The sequence below is a fragment of the Cricetulus griseus genome (genome assembly GCF_003668045.3).
Source record: "Cricetulus griseus strain 17A/GY chromosome 1 unlocalized genomic scaffold, alternate assembly CriGri-PICRH-1.0 chr1_1, whole genome shotgun sequence".
In the NCBI taxonomy this organism is placed as follows: Eukaryota; Metazoa; Chordata; class Mammalia; order Rodentia; family Cricetidae; genus Cricetulus; species Cricetulus griseus.
This window is the reverse complement of record NW_023276807.1, coordinates 134,849,687-134,866,627: the sequence shown is the minus strand read 5'-3', so window position 1 is coordinate 134,866,627 and position 16,941 is coordinate 134,849,687. Positions and strand designations below refer to the sequence as shown.

At 41.2% G+C, this 16,941-nt stretch overlaps 1 protein-coding gene across 4 annotated transcripts in view; it reads left to right on the top strand.

Annotated features, from left to right (window-relative positions):
- The window catches only part of Atp8a1 (ATPase phospholipid transporting 8A1), a 224,491-nt gene that overhangs the window by 37,669 nt on the left and 169,881 nt on the right, over window positions 1–16,941 (top strand). For all 4 annotated transcript variants that reach the window (XM_027390824.2, XM_027390823.2, XM_027390822.2 and 1 more), the window contains one exon: window positions 4,376–4,421. In XM_027390824.2, the coding sequence (XP_027246625.1) occupies window positions 4,376–4,421 (46 nt within the window). The remainder of the gene's footprint in view (window positions 1–4,375; window positions 4,422–16,941) is intronic.

Genomic DNA, 16,941 nt, shown 5'->3' with positions numbered 1-16,941 from the left:
GAGTGTCGGAGTTCAACCATGGCAATTTGGATGGAGCCTTGCATGTCAGCCCTCATCTAAGCTGCCTCTTCCATCTTTTCTTTGGTTTTATAGCAAATCTATAATTTTTCTAGTTATGGTATTTAGATTCTTTCTAAATATACAGTAAATAAAATTTTATCCAAGAAGCTTTTTTTTTTTTTTTTTTTTTTTTTTTTTTTGGTTTTTCGAGACAGGGTTTCTCTGTGTAGCTTTGGAGCCTATCCTGGCACTCGCTCTGGAGACCAGGCTAGCCTCGAACTCACAGAGATCTGCCTGCCTCTGCCTCCCGAGTGCTGGGATTAAAGGCGTGCACCACCAATGCCCAGCCCTCAAGAAGCATTTTTAATAGAGTATAATGCAATAACTTTATATCATTAGGAAGAAACTAATCAGACAGCTCTTAGGAAATATAACTATCCTGTGAGGTAACCCAGACCCAGAAAGACAAATATAATACATACTCACTCATAAGTGGATATTAGACATAAAGCAAAGGACAACCAGCCTACAGATCCCAACACCAGAGAACCTAGGTAACAAAGAGGACCCTAAGAAGACATACATGGATCTGCCTATGAAGGGGAAAAAGACAAGATCTCCTGAGTAAATTGGGAGTGTCGGGTAGGGGAGGGGTAGAAGGGGAGAGGGGAGGAGGGAAGTAAGAGTATATAGCTCAATAAAAATATTATTAAAAAAGAAAATATAACCATCATATCGTGAGGCAGTAGTAATTTCACTTGATGGAGTTTATTAGCAAAATCACTGTTATTTATAGACACAGGCTACAGGAATTGTTTAACATGTAGTGTATATTCAATGGTACAATTACATCAAGTTTGAAATAATATTTCTGAGGAGAGAACAAAAGAAGTTTAAGTAGCTGGACAAAGAGCTATCATAACATCGTATTTTCACAGAGACTATAAGGACAACAGAAACATAAGGACACTGTTTCAGTGCCTGTCATCACTTAGGGTATAGATTAAAATGTATTTAAACTTTGTCATGCTGTTAATCATATTCAGTATGTCAGTGGCCTAATCTTGCCTATTATGTACTTACTGAAAGGCATTGTGGTTCCTAGAGACAGGGAGACGATACCCTTGTTCCATGTACTCACTTGGAGATGCAAACTGAATTAAGTCTCTCTTGGATAGCATGGTAGGGTTCACTGTAGCAGAGCAGGAAGGAAGGAATAGCGACGGCACTTTTCAAGTGCTAGGATCATATATGGTTCACAACATCTGTTTGCTGGTGTCAGAACTAATGGCGTGATAGAGATGGTGTCTTCACATCCTTGAAAGTATGGAACTAGATGTTTGTGAGGACTACCTCAGAAATAAAACATAGCTTGTGGTCTGTGAAAACGTATGTCCTATATTAGCATTGTTTCACATTTTTAGAATAAAATCAAAGATTTGTCTACATGTGAGGTACTGAAGACTTCCCACTCCTGATGCTTTGCATAGCTCAACATAATGGATGTTTTATTTTTGTGTATGTAAATAAAAATAACATATATATACACACCTGAAATACTCTAAATTGATGGAAATACCTTTTCAAAAATTTATCATAATAAATTTTAATTCTTGTGGCACAAATCAGCATTAGAATTGTCTGTGAAGTTGATATTCAGAACCATTAAAACACCTTTTATTATTATTATTAAACATTAGCATATTCCCTTCATTGAAACTTGGATACTTACTCAAGGTCTATGGGATGCAGATACCAAATACCGGGCATGTGCTACTGAGTAAAAGCCCTCTGGATGGAGCTGAACACCCAGTAGAAGAACTAGATGGGTGTTTGGTAAATAATTAATTAGCAAAGAAAGAGGGTGCTGGATAAAGTGACAGGCTTTAAGTTTCTGATTTGTAAAAATGAGTATGTGTGGGTTCGTGGTTCCGTGTCCAGGCTAAGGTGATAGATTACAGCATGGCCACAAACAGAGAGGGAGACAGAAACAGGGAAATCAGGGGGAGGAGGGATAAAAGATGTGGGGGGTGGGGGACGGACTATAGGTAGCCTCAGTGATAGACTTGGTGTGAAAGAATTAAGCTGAGTAAAGGATGTAGGCTAGAAGTGAGAAAGGGCAGGGACTAAACTCGATTATCTTCATCTCTGAAGAAGGGACCAAATGCACTCAGAAAACAATGCCTGGGGGGAAAAGAGTTTCCTGAATAAGGAGCCTGGGTCCTTCACTTTCTAGGACAGGTTACATGACCTTGCAAAGACTCAGCCACCTTTCCTCTAAACTGCATAATTTAACATGCCACTTTCAGTCTTGTCAGGGAGAAATGAGTTCATAAAAATCAGCATTGAACACTTAACTGCCCTAAAATTCATAACACTGTTCATATGATACCATTTATTGATGAACTTTCTACACAAAATGGAAAACAGTAAACATCTCATCATCTCTCAGTGATATTGAAGATAAGACACAAGCATTTGGAAACAAAAATAACTATTTTTTGTGAACTTTTAGTTTTAGAGGGAATAATGCTATCTTTATTGTGTAAATCATAAATTCTTTGTATTTGGAGAGTAAGAAGTTAGACACTGACCTAATTTATTAGGTGGGGGAAGACTGGGGACAGAGAGGCTCTGGTGTAAGAATTTTTTGTAGGTGGAAACTAATGTCCAAGGCTACTTTTAGTTCCATAAAGTTTCACTTCTTGTTTGATATGATATGTTTCATTAATTAGCTTTTATCTCCATCAGTTAAAAGGCTAGCCATTGTGCTGGGCCTTGGTGGCTCATGCCTTTAATCCCAGCCCTCTATGAGTTCAAGACCAGCCTGGTCTACAGAGTGAGTTCTAGGACAACCTCCAAAGCAATACAGAGAAACCCTGTCCCAAAAAAACAAAAACAAAGAAGAGTCTAACCATTGTCCCTCATAGATGTATGTGTGTGTGTGTGGGAAGCATAACTATACCTTCTTTTACTATCTAAATTTTCCCATGCCTTATAAAAAAGTTCTTGAACCAAACTTATTTTGGATTATTTTCAATTTTTTTTAAATCTTTATTAAGAAAGAAACAGCCACAGAAAATATTTGGAACTTTACAATTGTAGTTTTCTGTTGTTAATATAAATACAAAAAGACAATTTTTTTTTATTTCAAATAATCTTCTATCAAGCTGTCCTTACTTTTGGAAGCAATAATATTCCCATGACTTTTCTTCACCATTACACATTTATTGCCATTTGTTTGCGCTGAAAAAAACTTTCCTGGTAGCTATGTAAGAATCATGTTCCACAGCTCAAGACCTCAGTGCTGTTTGTATGTCATGCAGTTCAGTTTCTACTTTGATGACTTGCGTCCATGTTGTCAGCTCTTACTTTACTGTCTCAGACACAGCTGTGGCTCCCAGGAGTCCTGACTCCACTTGTTTCTCTTGGACAAGTTTTTTTTCACTAAGCTTCTTCAATACCATATTTTTCTCAAATGGAAAACATAGGTGTTTGTTATTTGTTCTCAGTTCTCACAGCTAAGTGCAAGCCTTGGCTTTCAAAGATAGGATCTTTGAGCAAAGGATTAGTTACACTCCACACTTTTCTGCCTTGTTGCCAGTCTGGTGTGTCTTTCTCCATGCTGTAAGTTTAGACAAAAGCCACAAGAAACCTCGAGTTGAACAGAGGAGATCGTGTCCCCTATGGTGGCCATTGGCCATGAGCTTCTCACCTATCTTCTGGCCTTCTGTTTCTCTTTCTTATTCTTCTGAAATCATGGCTTATGTAGCTCTTCAATCTCCCCTGCCTGTGGGTGCTTTGGCAGGGGAAGAAGAATGGAATCCCTAACTTGGTGGCATCTGCTCACATGTGGTGGTACTGTGGAGTAGTGAAGACGAGAGGCTGTATTAAATAAAAGGGGTGGATGTGTTTGTTTCTAGTTGTCAGCAGACAGCAGCACATCTTCAAATTATGGAGGATGTACTCAGCTTAATCGGATAATGAGTTTCACAAAAAGCTGAAAAATACTTCTAGCCCATTATTAAATGGTGGTTATTACAGATAATTCTCCTGGGCAATCTTCTACATGAGTTATTTAAGCAATAGATTAACTCAGACTTTTGCTTCATTTTTTTCCTAGTAACATTAAAATGTTATTTCACCTATTTGCTATTTAAGAGCTTTCTGAGTCCCCTGAGCCTGTGTTGCCAGGGAGAAGTACTATATGGTGAATCTGTGAATGGGCCAACACTACCCCATCTATGAGTGTAGAAATAGAAGAAGCCAGAGAACATCAGTTAGATGACCTTTGTGGGTTGTGAGTACCGTTTGACTTTACCGAACTCATTCACTTTTTCACTGAGGTTTGTGCTTTGTTTTGTTCTGACTTTAGAAACGACATAAAGCCGATAACGCCGTGAACAAGAAACAGACACAAGGTAGGACCTTTATGTCTTTTTCCTTGGGTTTCTCAAGTGTGCTTGCTGTCACATCCTCAAATTCCTTACCTAAAGATGATACAAGTTGAGCATACTTCCTTCTTACTTTATTAGCAATTATTAGCATGGTACTGAAAATCACATGAGAGTGATATTTTTTGAAAAAGTCACATTTTAATATATTTACGTACTTCCTAGATATATGCTTCTGAATATATTTTTGAGAGACCTGCAGTTTTTCACCGTGTTAAAAACTATAAAATACCACTACTTTATTTGTGAACAGTGTTGGCTGTAGAAATAAATAATAGAAAATTATCTGAAATCTTGTTACTGGTTTAAAAACCACTTTGAGTTATTCCATACAGGCAGATGAAATTAGCCTCCAAAATAAAGCCTATGGCTAAAACCAGGCCAGCTTCTGAATGTGCATAGTGTTCTCCTCACACTACCTTTTTTGGTGGAGACCAAACCAAAATGAACATCAACAAAGACAAAGAAGCCCGTGTCTCTCATGTTTTTAAAAAGTTCCTAGAACTCGAAAGCAGACATCTTATGCTGTCCCTGAGCTTGCTCCGTGGAGAGACTCCTTTCTCCCTGCATTCTCTGGTAAAGGGAATCCGGTATCTTCCAGCATCTCCTAGTCATTAAGCACAGCATTTACTGCTGCTCCTGTGGGGGGTCCCTATGGTGGGGGTTCTCAACCTGTGGGTTGCAAACCCTTTGGGGGTTGTATATCAGATATCTTGCATATCAGATACCATTACCATTCACAACAGTGACAAAATTGCAGTTGTGAAGTAGCACTGAAGCAATTTTATGATTGGGAGGGTCACCTCAATATGAGGAACTTTGTTAAAGGGTCCCAGCATTGGAAGGTTGAGAACCAGTGCCCTTTGAAAATACACTCCCTCCTTCTCATCACTTTCTATCAAAGGCCTCATCTTCTGGGTATTTTATACATTTGAGGAGGGCATAATTTATGAGCCCTAAAATATTTAGAGTATCTACTGAAATATATTTTGTCATATAAGAAGAGATCAAATGAAAATTTTAGCTTTGAAGAGCTTACAGCCTATTAGTTAAGATAAGTACATGGAATAAAAGAACATGCATAGTACAAGATTAGAGATTTGGGTAGAAGATGAAGGACTGGCTGTGCAGTCTCATGACTGATTAGATTTTTTTGTGTATGTGTGTGTGTGGCAAATAGTGTTTTCCATTTCTGATGCCATAGAAACTCCAAGAGAGAAAATCCTGGAATTACCTTGAGCTAGGTCTTGAATTTGGGGAAGACGGTGGATGAACAGAGAGAAGCAGGGATGACACTTTGCCCGTGGGTGGAGTGGGAAAGGGGACGAGAAGACAGCCTGAGAAAGAAGAAAGATGGCTGCTGGCTTGCTAGATTGAGCTATTATTAGAGTGTCATGTGTCCAAAAGAGATTCATATCAGAGGGAAACAAACATGCTGTACATGATAGGCTAGTCAAATTTTATGAGCCCTTAAGTGCCAGGCTTTCCTTGTGTGTTCTCTGTAGCTATGGCTAAGGTTTAAGAGTCAAAAAAGAAGCAGCGTGGACATGTAGGGTCAGGATGGAGAGCACAGGAGGGGGTGGGTCTCAGAGCTGCTCCAGGAGTTTTGATGCAATGGGGCAATCATAAGGATGAAAGGGGGGGCATCTAGATGTTTGGGGTGCTATAGTATTTCTGACAATGTGCAGCTCTTGCATTTTTGGTCATGTTTAGAATACTTAATAGAAGCTTTTGGGGTACAACCATGCAAGCACTTTTCTAGAACATAATTGTCACTGGCAGAAAGCTCTAGTTTTCAGTGACCAACTTTAGTCTTTTGCAAACTTTGAAGGACAGCTCTCATAATGGTATGATTTTCGGTGAGCATACCTTGTGCTGGAGGGATGCTGGTTTCTTACACCTCCATTTCCCAAACTGTTCCCTTTGTAAAGAACATTTTTCTTTGTGGATTCTTCCTGGGTTTTTTTTTTTTCCATGCTCTGCATGGGGTTGCAGGATTATCTCTCCATCTGTAAATGAAAACCAGACACATGTGAGGGAAGGCTTGCTTATTAAGTATAAATGAGAATCACATATAAAATGAAATATAAGGACTTGGCCACAGAAACCGGGTTAGTCAGCAGAATACTTGGAAATCCTGTATCCAAGAAATAAGATTGATGCCTGAAGTTGTTTCCTGGGCGGTTGGCATCTTCCTGCTAACCTCTGCCTGGTTTGAGCACTGGTACTCTTGGTTTGGCAGATGATGGGAGATAACAAAAATGTTTGAACAGGATGCTGTCTGCTGTCAGATAACTCAAATTACTTAATATGAGAGCCATCTGTTGTCATTAGACCAGAGTGAAATTCAATTTGCTTTCCTGAACCCAGGCAGTGGTCGGTGTGTAGGAGGGGGAGGAGGATATTTATGACAGGTAATTAATTTTGACAGAGATTTAGAGTATTAAGCTTAGATTTTCTAAATGTTTGCCAAGACTGTATTAATGCATGAGAGGGCGCCTTTTACTCCAATGCCAGCATGCACTTCTGGATATTCCTACTTAAAGGAATGTTCTTGCACATTTTGTGTTAGGACATGAGAAAGCCTCCCCCACTCTGTCACTCCAGGCATCCCTAGAGACTTCAAAAACAAACACACACACACACACACACACACACACACACACACACACACACACACACACACATATATATGCAACATTTTTATTCACTTAGCTATAGATTGGTGCCTGTCTGTCACCTCATTTTTACCAACTAAATTATGGAGCTTGGCTCCATCTCAGAACTTTACAACTAGGCTTTACATTTAAGCTTATCCTCAATATTTTTGGAGAAATGCCACTTTTTGCCTTAGAGATCCATATGTTGGTTAAGCAGATGGCTTAGTGATCTGGCAAATGTAAGTTATATATTATTTTCCAAGAACCTAGTTGCAAAGAATGGGCGGGGCATACATTGATGCTAACAAGTCCAGGTGCACATGAGTCTGGGTGAGCTTTGTGGTCCATTCTTGCCAAATGGTGTGGCTGCTTTTCTTTTCTTTTTTTTCCACGACAGGGTTTCTCTGTGGCTTTGGAGGCTGTCCTGGAACTAGCTCTTGTAGACCAGGCTGGCTTCAAACTCACAGATATCACCTGCGTCTGCCTCCCGAGTGCTGGGACTAAAGGCCTGTGCTACCACCGCCTGGCCTGCTTTTCTTTATATTTATGTGCTGCTGTGTCAATGGTTTGTAAATAGTAGACAGGGATGCTGCTGAGGACAAGCCCATCTCTTGCTTGTCTCTAGATTTCTAGTAGCTTCCAGCCCAGGGTCCTGTCCTAGCAGATGTTACATGGGCTTGCCTCTGTGTGTGTGTGTGTGCATGTATACATGTGTGTATCTGTGCATATGCTTTCGTGTGCGTGTGTGTGTGCACACGTGCGCACATGTGTCTGTGTGCACATGTGTGTGTGTGTGCCCATTCTCCAGACGAATACTTGACTATACGTAACAAAGGGAGAACAGAGACTGGGAGTCCAAGGAGCTTTCTTAAGAATTTGTGATCTGAGGTGAGACAAGATAAAAAGCAATATATATGTGTATATACATACATACATGCATGCATACACACATATATCTTGTGTTCTGGACTGCTTTATAGGCACAGGTCAAATATTAACATGGTGGGAGTGCTCACACTTCCTTACCTTCACTGTCAGTCATCATCACATTTGCCCTAGCCTTACCTCCCATGAACACAGTATCCATTTATCACTTTCATTATTCAAAGCCCAACACACGGTCATACTTGTCTGCTTTGGTTTTCCTTGCATCTAAATTCACCACTGCTTCCTCTGATTTCTTCTTTTAATCTCAGTTTTCTCTACACACACACACACACACACACACACACACACACACACACACACACACACACACACACACACACACACGCATATGCACACTCCAGCACATACACACACACACACACACACTTGGCAGTCTCTTACTGTCTTCCCTGAACTGGATTGTGGATAATGTATTTGTCATTGTTACTGTAATATGTACATTGAATCCAGCCCCCATGTGAATTCATTGTGGTGATTCTGCTAATTCTCTCTTTAAATTACAAAACTGGTCTTCCTTTTTCTATGGAGTCCTATGAGAATTTCAAGTAAAATGACAGTGTTATGTAAAATCATGGTGTGGAGGACTGGGAGAAGAAGACGGAGCTTGGATACTGACCAAGGTAGTTGGGACAATTTATAAGTGCCTAATAAATAGAAGTGCTATTTTAAAACCCCAGGTTTGGACATACTCCTAAAGGATGCTGTACGTATGTCCAGCAAGTGAGGTATGGGAACAGAGCCACCTGTTGACCACCTGGCTTGCTTCTGTAGCTGGATGAAAGCCAATGTTACTAGAGTTAGATTTCCTAATACCTTCTCTCACTATAGTAGTAGGTATGTTATGAAAATTATGCCTTCTTTAATGAACTTTCTCTGCAATCTAACTTTGTAGAAAAGGCAATATGTAATCCTTGTAACCTACACACTGGCTTTTTAAAGATTTATTTATTTTACTTTATGTGTATGAATGTTTTGCCTATTTGTACATATTTGTACATTTGCATCACGTGTGTTCCTGGTGCATATGCAGGTCAGAAGAGGGCATTTGATTCTATGGAACTGAAGTTAGGATGATTATAGACCACTATAACCTGGGTCCTTTGCAAGAACAACAAGTGTTCTAAACTGGTGAGCCATCTCTCCAGCCCCTCTAAACTAGACACACTGCAAACATCACAAACTCACTGACCCCCACCTAGAATTTCCTCCACAGTGCTACATGTCTTTTCTGGCTTGGAAGTGAGGTAGTATTGTCAGGGGCACTAGCAAGGCCACGCAGTGCAGCACGAAGTTGGTAGTTTCTGACCTCCCCCTGGAAACCACTTGACTTTTAAAGTCCTCTGTAGAAAAGGCATTGAGGTGTTGTTTGGGTAATTCAATCTGAAGTGACCCACTAACAGGGCAGAGTCCATCAGCTTCAGTTCACATCAGGGCTGACAAAGGACTTAAAATAGCACTAATTCACTGGCCTATGAAAACGCAGAGCAGTGCCTTCTGTCTCAGGGCAGGCTCCTCACATATGAGCCAAGTGGACATCAACTTACCTGGATACGGTTCTTAGATGGTATTATGTTCTGTGGCTGAAAGCCATGCGTGTGGATAACCTGAATAACTTCAGGCATCTCAGAGATTGGTAATATTTTCAAATCGTTTTGACTGTCTTAACAGTGTGTGAATTGAGCCCACTGGAAGTCCTCCACTATAACTCTGGATAGGGAGGCGGTATTTATTTGTGGAGAAACACTGCCCGGGTTGTGTTTCATGTCTCCCATGAATCAAAACAAAGCCCACTGAGGAAATTTAGGAGCACAGATCACTAGTGAGGGATCTGATTTCAGAGTTGCTGTTTTCCTTGCTCTTGGCTTTCTTTCCTGTATATGCAGGCTTCTCTCCCCTTGTCTTTTTTTTTTTTTTTCCTTTTTCTCTCTGTCTTTTTTTTTAAACACAGTATTGCTCTGGTAGGCACTTCCTGCCACCTGTGTTAGATAAACCCAAATGAATTGTATGTCCAGATTTCCTGAGGAAAACAGGTGTGGTTCAAATAATGGATATTTATTATTTCCCTCTAGTCAGTCTGTATTGAGCACCTTCCCTGTGCTAAGACCTACGCAAAAATACAAACAATCTCCATCCCCACCCCACATGAGATTGTGGTAAGGGCGGAAAGATAAGATGAAGATGGATATATGAGCCAGAAAGAGCACTGAGGACCAAATGAGAGAAGTGGAATTCATAAATGGCATTTGGGAGTGTTAGAGCGCTAAGTGGGGAGCTTAGGATGCTGGCTGTGCCTGAAGGGCTGCTATAGGCAGTTTTGTGAAATGTGGGCAGACCTGAGACAAAGGCTTGGAAATAGCAAGTGGTCCATTTTGACAATAGCAGAGATGCATGTAGGGGAGCAACAAGAACCATGGATGATGGCACATTGGAGTTATGTTTTAGAGGCTTTTGAGAACCCTGGTAAGAAGATTGGAAGAAATTGTTGGAGAGCGTGACTAGATTGCCAGTATGACTTTAAAAGAAGTTGACAGCTGTAGAGGGCAGGGCAAGGTACAAAATGGTCTTTTTTTTTTTATTATTATTGACTAGGGATTGGAGCTAGGGTAGCAATTTAGGGGTACCTAAGGAAACTGTAATGATTGGATTCACCTTGGGATGGAATTGGGAGAGGAAACCCTGCCAACTTCTAGTACCAGGCCTGAGACAGCCGGCCATCCCAGTGTTTCAGAAGTAACAGGGCTCACAGCTCTGAGCTAGCTCCATTTCCAGTTTTGACCAGATAACAGTTGAGGATCTTTAAAAATGAAAGTCCATGTAATTGACTGATGAGGCCTGGCCAGTAGATTTTTCGTATAAGAAATTTCTCAATGAAGTGAAGGAAAAAGTGAATGGAGTGTTGACAATTGGAGATTGCTGCTGGCCCTGTGCTCTTGTCCCATCACTTCTCTGCACGTTTGTCTTTAAGGTGTATCAGATTTGATTGTGGTTCTGAGTCCCTCAGAGAGCTCCTTAAACACTGGTTACTAATGTCACCCTAGAGTTCCTGGACCCTGCCGTGGGTTCCCAGCATTTCGCTTTCAGTAAATTCCCACAGCTGCTGGGGCTACTGGCAAGGGGACATACTTTGGGGGCCACTTTAGAATTTTATAGTGAGTTTATAGAAATGCTTTCAGCCACTGTGGTGCCACTGTGAACAATCTATTCAAAAGGCATCAACTGAGGAAGTTCCCTTTGTCCTTCCTGTCAGTAGAACAGAATGGTTTGACTATACATGTAGTGATTTCATTTGGCCCTTGTAGGCAAGTTTACACAAAATACTTGCATGTGATATCACTCTGGGCTACAGTGTTGCTCCTGCCTCCTAGCTGTCTTTAGAGTGTTAGGTGAATGGATGGTGCTTCAGTTGGAGTGTATTGGATTCTTTTATTTGCACAAGTCTAGAGTCTTGGCTGCACACTTGACCTTCACTGGAACCTAAAATCTCTCTGAAAGGCTCACTTCCACAGGGAAATAAAACACACTTAGCTTTCATGTGTGTGTGTGTGTGTGTGTGTGTGTGTGTGTGTGTGTGTGTTTTCCACTCTGTTCTCTGTGACAGAGTTCAGAAAGATCTTCCTCAGGACATGACCGACTGCCCAGGGAAAGGTAGCCAAAGACTTTCAGAGACATCCCTAGGGACACATCTCTTTAATTGGGGAGCTGGGTGGCATCCTGTCTCCTGGAAGCTGTAAGCCTGCAAATGAGCCAGGCTGCAATGCTTTTTGTCTGACCCCCAGGGCCTCCTGCAGTCCTTTGGGGAAGGGCCCACATAAGCTAACAGAATATTTACCTTTCACAGAAGAAACCCACTGCAGCAAAGCTGCCAACCTGAATACTGCTAGGTAAAGGCAGGCTCCCCTGAGGTGTTTGTTTAATGTCTGAGCCCTCCCGTGCATGCTGTCACACTAATTAGATTGTGTGGAAACTGTAGCAGGTGTGTTTGGATGGCACCAGGGAGAGGTGGAGGAGTCTCACATCTCAGAATGAGCTGTCAAAGCACCTAGCTAGTGGCCATTCAAGATTCTTTCCTCCCTCAAGCTCCTGTTCCTTGCCAGCAGCATTAATCATCTCCACAGTGAGCAGAGTGGGATGCTGTTACCTTTGGACCAATAAAACTAAGCAGACTCTCAGCAAAGGACCCCACAGTATTTCCTACCTTCTCGGAAGAAGTTGGACCGGAGTCAGAGGAGGCTACAGAAGAAAGAGAGCTAGGTTCCTGGTTCCCTTGCCAACACTGCACGTGATAGGACTTCTTTTAATTGTTCCAGGGGTTAGATGGTAGGAACCAGTTCCAAAAGAAAGACAGCAGTGAACTATGACAGGTGGTCCCTTGCTGGTATTCAAGCCTTGGTTTGCTCAAATACTTTCATGTTGTGGCTGATTTTTTTTTTTTTTTAACTTCACCACATTCTATACTGTTCTCAAAACCTAACATCTATGTAGCATCAGGCTGTATGTTTCTTTTATTTCCACCCCTTCTATTTGAGGGGCAGAAGAAATGGGGGAAAGGGTGATGGAGTTGTCCTCACATCTGCCTGGCTTCCTAGTGCTGCAGACCCATTGAACAGGTGTCAAAGAGCAGGGTCCTGCTGCAAATTCAGAATATACCATTTAGTTAGCCTCCTAACATAGCCCTGAGATGTAATGGTGATAATATGCTTTGATTAATCCAAGCTGATGGAGACTTTGGAACAAATAACAAGTACTCACCACATTGACACAGTTGAAGAGATTTGTGCCTTTTCTGGGTTGTGGTCAGTGCAGTGAAACTTCACTCGCTGCTGGCGAATGTGAACTGCTGTGGATGCCTAAGGACTAAGTCTGACTGTAGCTGGTAAAAAGTAGAAACAGACTACACTGGAGTCAGCAGTGTTCCTCATGGGGCTTGCTCCTGCAGGATCCAGTCATGCAGATATAGTTCATTGTTGCTTGACCATGGCATAGACAAAGGAAGCCAGAATTTCATTTAAGGGGAGTTGGTGGCTGTATGGTGATAGTGTATTATCTCTGGAACACCTGTCAGTGTGAATCTTAGCCTAGATCAGGGCAGGATGGACTAGTGATGGCATGTTCTAGTTACCATTGAAACCTCCTGTTCCCTGTACCCAAGAGCAGCTTGAGAAATGGTGCTTGGGAAATTGTTGGCCAGGGAAACTATGCACCAAGTCCATGTTTCTAAGTTCTTTGAGGGACCCCATTTTAAGGGAATAATGTAGAAAGTGATACCCAAAGATAACTCCTCTGGCCTCTGAATGCATTTACACAGGGCAGCCATACCTGCACACAGACATATGCTTACATGCATCCAAAACACAGACACCCACACAATCCACATTTAAAATATGCACTAAAGTAGGCTGTGACCACACTCTAATAAATTTATTCAAATTTGTAGATTATTTTAGCAACTGATGACAATTTTTTAGATCATCTAGTTTTCCAACTTTGAAAATGATGTAATGTACATTTTTTATTTTCATAGGTAAATATAAAATTATTGTCTTTGTTAGGGTTTCTATTGCTGTGATAAAACACCATGAGCTTGTACAACTTGAGAAGGAAAGTTACTTACACTTCTATGTCACAGTTCATGTGGAAGAAAGTCAAGGCAGAAACTCTAACAGGGCAGGAACCTAGAAGCCAGAACTGATGCAGAGTGTTATGTTTTTGAAGGAAAAGAGGAAAAAGAGGCGGATGAGGCATATTAAGCAGTTTATTATAAAGCCCGGCAGAGTAGGGAGACTAAGAGAGAAGAGGAACAGGGGTAATGGCTGACTGCCATGGCTGGTCCCTATAAAGAGGCAGAGAGAGTGCGTAAGTGAGAGAGTGAAGAGCAGAGTGAAGAAGCAGAGAGAGAGCAGTAGGGAAGTTGGAACTTTTAAAGGGAAGACTGCACATGCGCACTGAGGTTCCACGCATGCCCAGAGTCCTCAGCAGGCCGTAATGGGTGTTGGGTGACGTGGTGATGATGTAGAACGTTTTCCTGTGCGTGCCCTGACTGTTCTCAGGGGGCAGGGTCTGTCTCTTAAAGAGATATTGCCGATCAGCATTAAAGCCTGAACCTTTCACAGAGGCCATGGAGGAGGGCTGCTTCCTGGCTTATTCCTTGTGTGTCCTCTTTCATGGCCACAAAAAGGGCTGGTAGAAGTGTGCAATCAGTGGCCACATGGAAAGTATTTTAGTTCATCAACTTGGCTTTTGTCTTAATGTTTTCCCTGTTCTTGCATTTTTCTAGGCCATAGAGAGTTCCATACTTATTTGGGCAGAATGACACTCACAGGATCCAATGACTTTTTTGTGTGTTTGGGTTGTAGAGCCATGGCACAGGTGTACATGCAAATGAAAGTTAATGAAATAATTTTTTTTTAAAAAAGCAGGGGAAGGATAATTATTGGCTAGTAACACTGTGTTTAAAGCTTTTCTTAGGTGTGTCTGTTTTCTGAGTACTCCATACCATATTTTCCAATTACCTCTTCAGTAGTAAGCCCACAGGAAACGTTTATGTGGAGAGAATTTACCATTGGTACCATTGGGTGGAGGCAGAGATCCCAGAGAGATCAATTGAAGAAAGTAATGATTAAAGCAAGGCTGAAAGGAAGTAAGCAGGCTCAGAGAAGGAGACAGGAAGCAGACCTAAAGACCACCCTAGAAGCCTGATGGGCTTGTTATGTTGACTGGAACCAGCAGAGTCGGCCAGAGCTATTTTTACATGTAAAGTAGCAAACATCTGCTAAAGTGGCATCCATTCAAGCACACTGGTTCAGGTGGCAGAACTGGAGGGGTGGCCCCCTGAGCTGACATCAGAGGATGGAGTGTGTTACTTCATCTCCTGTTACATAACACTTTCAAATGCTTGCTGCGAAAATCTTTTTAGCAACTTACAAAACTGAGAAATCTATTTTAAGCAAAGGTCTAAATAGCTCATCGCATGTTTGTGTGGCTATTTTTGTTCAGTTATCACTTGCCTGCTAAGTACTCTCCATCTTAAAGTGGGCAACCCTGGGGCCTCAGATTCACCCACCACACCACCCAGTTCCAGCACATTTTCAGAACTCCATAAAGAAACCCACACATGTGAGTAGCCAGCCCCTGATGTCCCATTCTTTGAGCCTGGCAACCACTAATCTACATTCTGTCTCCATGGATTTGTCTATTCTGAGTACTTTATGTAAGCGTGACCATACAATCTGTGGCCTTGTTTATCTGCTGTCTTTCACTTAACATATCTTCAAGGTTCATCCACACCATCTTCTTAGCTCTGCATTCCTTTTCTGTGGCATGTAGCATGCTATTAAATGGATAGCCCATGGTGTGCTCCTCGGGATAGCAGCTGATGAACATCTAGGTGATTTCCACTTTGGGGTTAATATAAGCTTAATGCTGCAGAGAACTCTCATGCACAAGCCAAATGTGAAATAACTTTTCTCTTATACCCAGGAGTGGGAGATCAGGGTCCTATGGCAATTATGCATTTAACTTTTTGAGAAACAGCTAAAGTAGTTTCCTCTACAACTGTATATCAAATGCTATGTGCATGTTATTTTTAATATGCTATTTACTAGGAAGTGAGGTTGTATTATCAATATATCTGTGTAACTACTATTCTGACTTCTTATGGATTCAAAGACAAGGGGTGGTATCTTGCTTATACAAATAAAGCCAGTCTGAAGGTCAGAGAATGGAACTTGCCACTAGCTAACTATAGAGATGTAGAGGTCTATACAGACAGACAGGAAGTGAGATGGCTGGAGAGAAACAGGAAGTGAGATGGCTGTGTAGAGAGAGGATATAAGCGGGAAGAAACAGGAACTCATCTCTCTTGTCTGCTAAGACGCTAAAGAGGTAAGGTGTGGCTATGGCTGGCTCCTTCTTCTCTCTGGTCTCTCAGCATTTTCCTGTATTTGATTCCAGGTTTTTATTATTTAGACCAATTATGAACTCCATTTACACTTTAGCACCCAACGTAGGAATAGTTACACTTTACCACTTGGGGAATAGTTCTACCATGCTTCTCCTAAAATAGGGAGCTCCCTAGATGCTCAAGTCATTCATACAAAATGGCTAAATATTTATATATAACCTATAAGCAATCATCCAGATACCTTAAGTCATTCCTGGATTACTTATAATACGTTTATTGGTTACCTCCCATCACTGCAATGCATTATATGATACAAATAGCATCTTTTAAAAAGCCTTATTTGACCTGATGGTTTCACAGGGTTCAATTCATGTCACTTGGCTCCAAGGACCTGGGTATTGTGGTAGTTGGAATACATGGTGGAGAACTAACCACCTTATGACAGACAGGAAATGGAGAGCGGGGGAAGAGACTAGATACCCAGTATAACCTCTAAAGGCATATTCCCAGTAACCTGATTCCTCCAGTTACTCTGTCTCCTAATCTTTCCAGTTTTCTAATGTAGTACTCTACTGTTCAACTATTCAAAAACCTGAGCCTGTGGGAATATTTCATATTAAAATTATAACAATACCTTATCTAATATAAATGCTATGTAAAGAATTATAATATCTATCTTGGTTAGCAAATAATGATAAAAATGTCTGTGCATGCTCTATACAAACATAGGGTTTTTTAAAAAATATTTTTATCTACAATTAGTTGAATGCACAAATCAGAGCCTGTGTTTGTGAAATACAAGACCTCCCTATGGCACTTGACTTACACCAACTTCTGGGCCCTAAGGGATGGATGGCAGCAGAGCATGGGGACCACTGTGGAGCCTCTGACTTGTTAGTAGTGGATACATAGGTGTTCACAATTTTCAAAGCTCAATGACTAGAGTACTTAAGATGAAGACATTGTTGTTAAGTTGTAC